Source organism: Echinops telfairi, unplaced genomic scaffold, assembly GCF_000313985.2.
Source record: "Echinops telfairi isolate 266 unplaced genomic scaffold, ASM31398v2 ScPeMD7_7420;HRSCAF=8458, whole genome shotgun sequence".
Classification (NCBI taxonomy): Eukaryota; Metazoa; Chordata; class Mammalia; order Afrosoricida; family Tenrecidae; genus Echinops; species Echinops telfairi.
This window is the reverse complement of record NW_022111320.1, coordinates 45,803,988-45,816,220: the sequence shown is the minus strand read 5'-3', so window position 1 is coordinate 45,816,220 and position 12,233 is coordinate 45,803,988. Positions and strand designations below refer to the sequence as shown.

At 48.1% G+C, this 12,233-nt stretch overlaps 1 protein-coding gene across 2 annotated transcripts in view; it reads right to left on the bottom strand.

Moving 5' to 3' along the window:
- Positions 1–905: 905 nt before the first annotated feature.
- Positions 906–12,233, bottom strand: part of NEK11 (NIMA related kinase 11) — a 295,896-nt gene continuing 284,568 nt past the window's right edge. For both annotated transcript variants that reach the window (XM_030887665.2, XM_045297456.1), the window contains one exon: positions 906–1,562. In XM_030887665.2, the coding sequence (XP_030743525.1) occupies positions 1,355–1,562 (208 nt within the window). In that variant the 3' untranslated portion in view covers positions 906–1,354. The remainder of the gene's footprint in view (positions 1,563–12,233) is intronic.

Genomic DNA, 12,233 nt, shown 5'->3' with positions numbered 1-12,233 from the left:
TGAAACCTTGCCCCTGCTACTCTGTTATGTGACTAAGCAGGCCACCTTGCTTTGTATGCTCAGCTATAAATGGTGATACTCCTCCTGTGGTAGCCGCCTGTGCAGTGGTGACCAGGTCCCATGAAGTGCTTGGCCAAGGCACCAAATATCCGAACACCAGCTGCCGTCAGAGGGACATGGATCATTAGATGGCGGTGTCCCATTCTCCCAGGCACTTTGGGAAACGGAAAAGACAAACAGGTGATTTATTTGGTAACCACAGAAAGCACACTTGTTAAGAGTCGACGGTCCAAAGTACTGCAGGGATGCATGGCAGGGGTGGGGGAGTCAGTTTGTGAGGTTTTGATCCAGGGCCTTTACAGATGCACTTCTTGCTGGTTAGTCCCTGAAGTGGACCAAAAGCAGATGCCCCGAGATGGGAGTGCTTGACCCCTGCACAGCCCATGAGGGTGTGTGTCAGAGGCCAGGCCCACTGATCCTTGCGAGCAGTCCAGCTGCAACCATTGAGACCCAAGGGCATCAGGCCCTGAGCTCTCTCTTCTCAGGCTGGCACCCTGCTGGAAGCCCTGAGGGAACTCGGGGGGCATGTGTGTGTGTAATGCTTTATACCATAGGCCCCCAGATTTGTGTGGCCTACTTCCCCCTTTTCAGGAAAAAAACCACTGACTTGGTGTGTACCCCTGCTGATGAAAAAGTTCTGCATTATGGCCCATTCAAAACAAAACAGAAAATCTCACTGCTATGGAGTCAATTCCAACACATAGTGACACTAGAGGATAGAGTAGAACTGTCCCCATGGGTTTTCAAGACTGGGAGTAGAAAGAAAGCCTCATTTTCCTCTCGAGTAGTAGTTGTGGGTTTTGAACTGCTGACCTTGTGGTTACAGCCCAATTTGTAACCTTTTATAAAACAAGGATGAAGTGTAGGTATCTGCTTTTGCGGACCCCCCTTCCCCCCCAGAGGTGTTATCACCCACTTTGGTAAACACTGCTTTATAGGAAGCCAAAGCCATCCCCAAGCCTCTCGGGAAGAAGACCTAATAAGCATAGGTAGACTTGTTTCCTCCTCTCTACCGGGAGATCCTGAGTACATCAACATACTCAGCATCTGCCCCCGAAGCTGGAGGCCACTCAGCGGTGCCTCAGAAGAAAGGCCTGGTGATCTGGAAAACCAGCCACTGGAAACCCTGTGGAACACAGTTCGGCCTGGACACCTAGGTTGTTGGCACTCAGTGGCCTCTGGCACCTTCTCCTGCCCAGCTCTGTGCCCACTTTTCATACATTGGAGCCCAACCTATGTGTTCAGCTGGTCCACACAAGTATCTGCTGGCTTTCACAGTTGCCTGGCCAAGGTCCTAGGGCGTGGGCCCCTCTCCCGTGGTGGCCAGCAACTGCGCCTCAAAGTAAAGGAGTTGGTCGACCTCAAAGCAGTCGCTGGCCCGAGGCACCACTTTCTCCAGGGACTCCCGGATCTCCGCCTCGCTGGCGTGCTGCCGCCTGGCTTCCTTGAGGTAGTTATACACCTCTTCAAACACGTCTGCTCCCAGCTTCTGCACCGCCGACCTGCCAAACAGGTTAGAAAAGAGGATGGAGGATTACACACTGAGACCAACTGTAAGGATAAACGTATCTTTAAGTGGATTACTATTTATTACATACATAACATTGCCACCAACGGATTTAGGGAAAGGAAAAAAAAAAAAGCAAGGCACAAAGTCTCCCCCAAACATCCAATATTATTCAACAAATTCTTTTCAAATCTCTATTGTATGCCTGGGATCCTTCCAGGGACTGTAATAAGAGGTAACCAGGTTGGATAAAAGGAGCCCTGGTAGCATAGTGGGTTATGCTGCTAATTGCAAGGTTAGTAGTTCAAAACCACCAAGCCTCATGAGGGAGAAAGATGAGGTTTCCACTCCCAGACCGGTTACAGTCTCAGAAACCCACAGGGGCAGCTCTACTCTGTCCTGTAGGGTCGCTGAGAGTCAGAATCGACTCCACAGTGAGTTTTGAAGTTGAACAAATAACTGTCTTCATGGGGCTTCTCTTGTAAGGTAGACAGAGAATAAATATTGTTGCACAGACGGATCAAGAAATGCCACGTGGTGCTAAGCTCAGTGACAAAAAATAAACCCAGGTGACAGAGAAGGGAGGCAGCCGGGGAATCTCTGAGGAAGGGGCCCATGGAAACATCAACTGAGGGAAATTCTGGAGGAAGAAAGCTGAAGACCTGGGTGCAAACGTGTTGGAGAAACACCAAGAAAACTCGTGTGCATGCAGGAGCCGAGTGGCTCAGTGGGCTAGGCAGTGGGTTACTAACTTTAAAGTCGGGGGTTCAAACTTGCCAACCAACCTTCTGTGAAGATTTACAGACTCAAACCCTGCGGCTAGGCATCTGTTTGGTGTGGTTTAGAGTACATGGAGTTGAGAGAGCAAAAAAGGATGGTGGGTAATAAAATCAGAGAAGTAGCTAATAAGAAAATAATATTGACGAGGAGGAGAAGCAAAAGGGGGGAAAGAATTGTTTTATTAACCGTGTGTCGGATACTTTTCTATGCACTTAAACCTGACATGAGCTTTATTAGGGAAGCAAGTTTCAAATTCCTGTTTGATAATGGGAGAAACTGAGGTGGAAAGGTGCAACGTAATCTAGCCAAGTACCCACCAAGACTAGCTATTATTATTATTTTTTGTACGTATCTCTGGTCCTTGTCTATAAGTAGGCATAACCTTTGCATTTGCAGGGGCGGTGAATAATTTAAAGTGCCTCTTCTAGCCCAAGTCTCTAATGCTCATTAAATGGCCTTTCTCTGCATGGCTCTGGGGAAGAAGGTGGGGGAACCCTGATAGGATTAACCTGTAATTGTGAATAGGACTCCCGCAGTGCCATCCTGCTGGGTAGAAAATGAGCCCTTTGAGAAGCAGGAGGAGGGAATCTCAGCACCAGCAAGAGCCAGGAGGGGAGCACGTCCTCTGGACCCAAGATGCCTGTGCAGTGAACCTCCTGGAATCAGAGGAGCAGCAGCGGAATCAGAGTATGGAGCCAGAGCATGGAGGGGGGTGCATTTCCCAACCCACAAAGCAAGTAAAGTGAGTGGTGCTTTTGTGCAGGTGGGTGCCTCTGGGCACTAATTGGGGATGTTGGCGGTGCTGACTCCTGGAAGTGGGTTTGAGTTCAGGCAGCTGGGTGTGTAGCATGCGCAGAATGCCTTTGGGTTGAGGCTTCCAGCAGAGCGGTATACCCCTTTGGGCATTTATTTTCCGACCTGAAACTTTGTACCATCCTGGCAAAGAACTGCCCTGAGCTTTTCTCACATGCTAACTTCCTTAATAAACTCTAATCCTGAATTTCGCCTGTAGGTTCTGCGTAGCCTTGGCAATGGCTGGTAGAAAAGAGAGGTAAAGCAACACAAAGACATTGCGTTGTTGGGGTGTTGGACCATACCGAGTTCCCCTCTGGATCTTGTCTTCCACGCTCAGCAAGGGTCGCAAACCAGGTCTGTGTGCACACGTTGATTATTGTTTGAAAAAAAAGTTGTGTGAACGCTTTCAGGAGGGTCTCTAACTTTCCACGCGTCCCTTTCTGACGGTCCTTCACTCCCTCTGGCCCCACTCCTTATCCCCTTGTTAGGCTGCTTACCATAGCCTACCCTCTTGGCTGGTGGATTTTGCATGTGCATTGCATTAGTGGATTGTGTTCTGCGGTTCGTGAAACGGCCATTTTTAATGGTCTTCTCATGTTCCTTTGAGTGGAGGTGTCAGTACTTACTTAGCTACTTAGTCCTCCACTGAGTGGACCTCTAGCTTTGCGCTCCTTCACGGCCGCACTGAGAACATCTTCAGCGTTTCTGTTTAGGAGACTATTTCCCCACATCAAGTTTCTAGACGTGGAGCTAGTCACACTGGGAGTGTCTGCTCTATGAACTTGGGATTGCTGTACGTGTGTGTAAGGTCCACAGTTTGAAACCACCAGCTGCTCTGTGGGAGGAGGAGGCTTTCTACTCCTGTAAAGAGAGTCCCAGTCGATGGACCCCATGGAGCACTTCTATTCTGGGGTCACTCTGAATGAACGTTGCCTCAGTCGCAGTGCATTGGAGTTTGGTTATAGGTGTTTTACTTGATTCAGAAGTAAACATTTTGTGGGGATTGACTGGATCATCAGGTTAAAACATGCAAACTGTTTTATGACTTTCATCTTGAAAGAAGTGTTGCTTTATGCTTCACTTAAATGGATTTAGTGAAAAGAAATTTGGGGCCTTTTTTTTCCCCTTCAGAATTTTTAAAGTATTAAGGCTAAACATTATTGAGAGGGATGCTAACAAGAACCTCTAATCTGAGACAGTCATTTTACAAGCTGGAGATTGAATACTATCGTAATCTCTAGAACACAAAGAACTAGGTAGGTATTGTGGCAGACGAGAGGAAGAATACATAATTGATCTTGCTCTAGCTTAGAGATCAGTGATTAGAATTCATGATATATCCATTTTTAATTGCATTTTACAGCTTGTGAAGTGCCTATGCAGTCATTATCTCAAATGATCCGTGTGAACTAGGCAATTCACTACATTTTATTTCCATTTATAGATGAGAATAAATAGGTTTCAGTTAACTTTAATAACCTCACACAGCTCGTGGATGATGGAATCAGAGCTCAAACTCAGGTCTTGGAATTCCAAGTGCTATAGAGACCTGCATTTCTGGGATTTCGCACCATCCAACTCAAATAGGTTTCCAACCTTCTGTTAAGATAGTGTCAGGAGTGAGCCCAACATACTTCACCGTCATGAGTTACCTCAGCTACCCCCAGAAATTCAAGCTTTCCCTTGCTCGGACGTTGGCTAAACCCTTGTCATGTATTGATGGCCTTAACAACTGTCTCACGCATTCCATTTTACTTCCTGATCCTGTCACCCATATGATTTCAGTATTCTTGGGCTTGGTTTTTTGGTGGTCTCATATCCAATAATTATATCCTCTAAGCTTACTTTAATTGCCCATGCCTCTCTCAATCCCATCCCACTTTCCTTACATGATCCCACCGAGTGTCAGCTCTTTAATGCCACCCACAGGCTCTATCTTTACTCCATAATTATCTACACATCCAGATTTATAAACCAATTGCCCACTTTACTCCATATGGAGAGCTCATTCCTTGTCAATACTTCCCCCACCCCCAAAAAAACCCTTCCTGTTGGCTTCACAGTAGTTTGGTAAATAGCATCAGTGTCTATAGAATTTTGTAATTCAAGCTATTCTCAATTTCTTGCTTTCTTTCTCACATTAATCTCCACCTATTGGCAAGTCTTGCAATGCTTCTCAAACTGTGGTGAAGAAGCAGTTCTTTTGAAAATTCTCATCGTGAGCTGAGTCAGGCCCACAAGTCATATGTTGCCTCTGGCTCCCATCCTTCTCCCCACATGAAGCTCCCCAAGAAAATATGACAACACCCGCACACCTGGGTCACCGTAAGTCAGAATTGACTCAGTGGCCACTGATTTGGCTTTTAACTCTAGTCTACACTTAGCTCATGAGGATGTAGTAGCAGTATCAATCAGCCATAACACTTTCTAAACTGCTCTCTCCATTTCAGGACTTACCTCGTGGGTACAGGTAACAGGTAGGATGTGCATTAGGCCTGGTCCTTGGACACACCACCTCCAAACCAAATGCTAAATTCACTTGCTGCTAAGTACACAGAGGGTTACGAGCCACTCTCCTCTCTCTCCTCGACTTCTGCAACAGTCTCTTGCTCCACTCATCGCCAAACAATCCAGTTTCAACGTGCTGTGGCCAGCTGAGCTTTTTAAATGTAAACTGCATCTGCGTAAAGTCTCCAGTGGCCTTTTGTCACATCAGGGCATGACTCCCCCTCTACTGATTAGTCGGTGGTTCTTGATCTGTATCCTGCCTCCCTCTCCCCGCCAGTCCTCATGTCACACTCTGTCTTCTCCATCGGCTCGAGTCACACTTGTCTTAAATCCAGCACAAGCGTATTCCCACCCGAGGCTCTTAGCACCAGCTGCGCCCTCTTCCCTGAATGCTCTCCCTGTTGATCATCACCTGGCTGGGTTCTTCTTGCCATTCAGACCTCAGCTTTACAGCTCGCCTTCTCAGAGAAACTATCCTGACTACGCAGGCTAAAGGAGTCATCCAGGTGTTTCATGGGACTTCACCTATTTAACTGCTGCGGAGCACTGACAACTCTCTGCATGCTTCTTGTTTGTGTGTCCTCATCCAAGAGAAAGGAGCCCAGAGCAGGGCTGCAGGAATTAGGTGTGCAAAAGATGCTTGTAGAATGAAGCAATGGCCTGCGTTAGACTGGGTGGACTAGAGAAGCAAATCCAGGGATACCCACATGTGTATAAGAGAGAGCTTTATATCACAGAGCAATTGTTTATTGAGAAAACATCCCAGGCTGGGCCAGATCAAATCCACAAGTCTGAAATTAGCCCATAAATCCGATACTAGTCCATTAATCCCTCTTCTGACTCACACGTGATGATACAGAATGCAGGAAGATCACAGGCCAGTGGATGCAAAGCTTTTTGGATCCAATGGCAGTGGATCCATCTCGGGGGCCCCGGCTGTCATCAGTGTGGATTGAAGTGGCTTGTGTTAAGAAAGGCGAAGCAGAGAGAGAGAGACAAAGTTCCCAGAATCCTCCTCATGAGAAGGCCACACCCACCAGGAGGCATCTCAGGCTGTGGCCTTATGGACAGGCTAGATTCCACCCTACACCCGATTTATCTAGCTGACATGACATTATGTGTGGTAGTTCTAGAATCGTTTGTCAATTTGAGGATTAAGAGTGAAGGGGTGGAGTCTAGCCTGTCAATCAGGTCATAGCCAATGAGGCCTCTGTGTGGGCATGACCTTCTTCTGAAAAATCTGGGAACTCCAAATTTTCCTCCTTGGAGGCAGGAGACTCTCTCTCTGCAACATATTCCTAAGGAGAAGCCATGTGAGGCTACCCTGAGGCCTTCGGAGTTTTGTAGCTGAAGGAACTGTTAGGCGGGAGTTGGCTGGGCAAGCGAGTGGAGAAAGATCCTAGGCAAGTGAGAACCTAAGCCTCCTCCGCCTCCCCCTCCCATTCCGTGGCCTTCCAAACCCAGATGCAGAAGGCTAACATTGTAGCTTCATCCCGGCCTTGCACACAACCAAATCACAATAGAAAATTCCCCAGCTACTCCCTCCCCAAGGACCGGGGCTATAAAACTCTCCACCTCTCACCTGGGCAGTGCGACTTCCCAGGCCCCCAACTGAGGACCCGTGAACCCTGCTTGGGAGCTAAGGATGCTCCTGTCCCTTTCTTTGTACACTCCCCTCCCCACTTTTCCGGCCCCAACTAGTGACCCATGAACCTCACCCAGGAGCTCTGAGATAAACCTTTAAAACTATTTTCTGCCTTTGCCCTTTTTCTTTCTTTCCATCACCAAAATGACCTTACATTTGGTGTACGAAACTTGGGAGGAGTAGAGGCGTCCTGGCGTGCCTCACCTCTCCTCCATCCTCTCTTCCCTCGGACCAGGGCCTCTCAGTTGACATCCTTCCACAAGGGAGTGAGTACCTGACCAAATTTTTATCTCTGCTGTTTCGGTCACAGTCCCTTATTGCGGGCTTCTTCCACCAGGGCCTCTGTCCATTAAACCGTGGGCCCACGTCAGAGTCTCTCCATCCGAAGGACAGACACTCGGGGATGCCTGTTCCTTTTCCAGGGAGCTGGGGCTCCCCCTCCCTCCATTCCAGCGACCCAGCTGGGTACTCGGGATGCTGATTCTCTAGTCTGGTCTCCTACCAAGAACCTCGCCTCACAGCGTGGGAAACAAAAAAATTCCAAGCCTGAATCTTGATCATCTCTCAGCCCTCGCTTAACGCCAGACCTCCTGCCCAAGCGCCTTGTTTTTTACTGCAATTCGGTTTGGTCCCAATACAAACTAGGCAATGGCTCTCAATGGCCAGAAAATGGTACTTTCAATGTCAAGATCTTGACTGATCTCAGTAACCTTTGCCAGCGGACTAGCAAATGGCCTGAGGTCCCCTACATCCAATCTTTCTTCCTTCTACACGCCTGTCACTCTGTTCAAATTCTCCTCATGTTGTGGTGACCCCAAACCATAAAATTGTTTCGTTGCTACTTTATAACTGTAATTCTGCAACTGTTTTGAATTGTAATGTAAACATGTGTTTTCCAATGGTCTAGGCGACCCACAGGTTGAGAACCGCTGTCCTAGTCCAACACTCTCCTAAGCAGAAACACTCGCCAGTTCAGACAGACCCACTGCTCTCCAATCAGGACCCGACAGTACTGACCCCCTGACTCCTTGTCTGTGCCCCAAGTAAGGCCACCTCCTTATCCTGGAAGCCCCTCACTATCACCTCCCTCATCCACCCCCTCCACTGCAAACCTATGCCCTCTCCTTTGTCTTCCCCTGTTAGTCATCACCCCAGCTGGCACCAAACCCTCCTCTAGGGGAAGTTGCAGGCATCTAAGGGGGTTCGCCCATGTCCCCTTTTCTCTCACTAACTTGTCCCAAATTGGTAAAAGGGCTTAGGTGCCTTTTCCAACAATTCCACCACCTACATCAAAGAATTTCCCTATTTGTCACAAGCCTATGATCTTCCACTCTCACACGAGAGTCTTTTTACCACTGCCCAACAGCACGCAGACCAGGTTTACCTAACCAACTCTACTCTGCCATGTGCTGGGGTGCACGGAGATAAAATGCTCCAGTGGGTCTTGCCTGGCCTCCAGGCAATCTCCCAGAAAGCAGTCAACTTTAACAAGCTCAGGGAAATTATTCAAAAGCCAGATGAAAACTTGGCAGCATTTAAATATTGCCTGACTGAAGCTCTCGCCCAATACACCTGCCTAGACCCCATCTCACCAGCAGGGGCCACTGTCCTAGCCACACATTTCATCACTCAATCAGCACCAGGCATTAGACAAAAGTTTGTTTGTTTTTAAAAGCTGAGGATGGCTCTCAGACCCCTGTCTGGGATCTGGTAAATATGGCTTTTAAGGTTTTCAATACCGGACAGGAGCAGGCAGAGGCAGACAGGGAATTCCGATATTGCCAAAAGGCAAACGTAAAAGCCCAAGCCCTGATGGCAGCCCTGAGGCCTTCAGCAACCAGGACACTGTTGGCATCCTTCCCAGGCCCTGGGACCAGCAGTTTCAGACCACCTCCAGCAGCCTGCTTCAGGTGTGGCCATCAAGGTCACTGGGCCAACCGCTGCCCACAACCTCGTCCGCCGGCCAAGCTTGTCTGGAGGGTGACTGCCCTTTGGCACCTAGTCTCAGAAAATCAGTTGCTCTGACCCACCTTTGACGCTACTGGGCCAGCTGCTAAGGACTGACCGAGCCTGGACTCAACCACCCTGATCACCCTCGCCGAGCCCAGGGTAACAATCAAGGTAGCTGGTAAGGCAGGGGTCCTCAAACTGCGGCCCACCGAGGCCATTTATCCAGTCTGCCGGTGTTTTTGCTGCCGTTGCCTGTCCTGCTTAGCAGCCGACTCATCCAGTGCGCATAGGAATTTGTTCCTAGTTTTTTTTTAATTATAGGCTGGCCCTCCAACGGTCTGAGGGACAGTGAAGTGGCCCCATTTAAAAAGTTTGAAGACCCCTGGGGTAAGGTTCTGTCCTTGTGGGTCGACACGGGGGATACCCTCTGCACCCTGCCCAGGTCTCTGTCATGGGAACTGACAGCTGTCCCTCTCACCTATTGTCCTCTGGGCCCTCACATGTCTGGTGGATAACAAGCCAGTTGTGCATCCCATACTGTTTTTGAACCAATTAAGAAAATCACAATGATTAAAGTGTAGCATTTTTGGGGGTGGTGGAAATAGATGAAATGACTTAGTATTTACTGAGTTGAAAGTCGTAGCATGGGCTGAAAAGCAAGAGGGAAAACAGAATGATTGGTAATAGGTTTTTGTGTTTTGTTTTAAAGAGGGAAAAAGAGTAGTTTTGTCTTGAAGTAGAATGTCTGGTTGTGCCAGAATGTGAAAGATAGCAAAGCTCAACGTGAGGCGGGTCTGTCGTAAGTTGTAGGTGGTTTGAGGGGAATTGAACTTTGTTTTCCTTGGTTTATGTTTTGAAATTTTTACAAAGTAGATCAATTGTGGATAGCAAAATCATAGGACAGTAAAAAAAAGGTGGTTCGAAGGTAGCGAGATCTCACAAGGATTGCTCACAACCAGTTAATTACTGGTCTACTTGTTTATTCCCCCCCACCCCGGTCCCCTTTAATCCTCATGAGGCCTCCTACGTTTGTCAGGTTTGGGAACCCACTCAAACACACCTTAGTCTTAGTCATAACCCTACTGACGATGCTTGAAGCCCATACCTCTTATGTGTGGTGCTGTAAAGCCAAAGAAACCTCCACCTCACTGTCAACTGAAATAATTCATCTTATCGGCCAGGAAGACTGCTTTCTCCAAGGGTGTCAAGGTGACCTTGTCATTCTCCTCAGTCCTAAGCAGTCACAACTCATTCTAGACCATTTGCCTGCTTCCTATACTACCAAAAACAGGACCACTGTTAACTGTGGCCTGAGCAGTACAGTGGGTGTCCATACTGGTGGTCATGGAAAAGACACAATGCATATGAGGAACGAGTCTTTCCTGAGTCAACCTTTTTATTCAGGATGGAACATTCCACCTCTGTATTTCTGACCCCTGGAACCAGAGGTGGTTGAGGGAGCCACAGGCAAACTATTCAAATCTCCACCAACATTCTCCAGGCAGGAACCAACACCACCATCAAATACCTCACAAACCTTAGATCACTGCCTTGTCCTCCTGGATGCAAATAAACCAACACCCTTTTCCTTAATCAAGCCCGTGTGCTTACAGATGTTTCTCATTGCTTCCTGTGTGCCTCCCTCCAAAGTCCCCGTCAACTCTGATAAGCTAGTTCCCACAAAAAACGCCCCTAACAGAATGTACCACTCCACGGAGTCAGGTCCTGCTATGGGAGCCAGAGGAAGTACATCAGAATGTAGATGGCTTTTCTCTGCATGGAACTTGCAAACATAACACTGAGGTTTTCTCCAACCCCAGTCAATTCTTTGGGTGCAATGGAACTTTAAATGTGTAAATTCTTCCACAGCAGGGCCTCGTTTTCCAAGTACCGTACTTCCTCAGCTCACCCTGTATGGTCAGTCTGAGTTGGCGTGGTAACTTTCTGTCCAAAGGTCAAAGAGAGCAACATCCCTTCCTATAACAGTAGGTGTAAGTCTAACCTGTTTAGTTGCGGCATCAGGAATAGCGGGAGGTGTGCTCGGCCACTCCTTCATCTCAGCGCAAGCTTTTGAAGACTGATCACAGCTCGCCTTGGAGTCCGGCTCAGCCTCATTACAGTGCAAGCTCACCTCTCTGGCCCAAGTAGCCCCACAAAACAGATGGGTCTTAGATCTTCTAACTGCTGAAAAAGGGGTACCTGCCTCTTTGTCAGGTAAGAGTACTGATATTACATCAATGAATCAGGGCTCGTAGAGGTAGAAAACAGACCCACCTAAGTGAAGACCTCCATGATCACAGAAGGGCAAATTACTCCCCGTTTGACTGGTTGCAATCCCCCTTAGCTGCCTGGCTGTTGCCCCTATTAGGCCACTAATCCTTATCTCTCTTTTTTTCTCTCTTAGCTCCATGTTTTCTCAGATTTATCCAGCAGCACATACAAACTTCTCCACTCATATACCTGCTCGCCCACCAGCCCCCACCCCTTCTTCTGCCTGCTACAGTGTCTAAACCCACAATGCTCCCTACCTGCAGGAAGCAGCCAGACTACAACACCCCTTATAAAAAGGTTGGTATGTTAGGCAGAAACAGGAGTTGGTGGGGCAAGTGAAAAACACTCCAAGGACATTGTGAAAAAAAGCCTCCCCCTCCCCACTAGGGACCCGTGAACAAACCTCACCCGGGAGCTCTGAAATAAACCTTTAAAACTACTTTCTAATTTTGCCCTTTTTCTTTCTTCCCAAACTTACCTTACAGCAGTGGTTCTCAATCTTCCTAATACTATTCCCCATGTGGTGACGCCCCAATCAGAAAATCATTGGTGTTGCTACTTTATCACTGTCATTTTGCTACTGTTATGAATTGGGTGACCCCTGTGAAAGGGCCATTGGACCCCAAAAGGGGTCTCATCCCACAGGTGGAGAACTTTTGTCCTACAAGAACCACGTGGAAACCCCTGTCAGTACTGAGATGCTTACAACGCCACTGG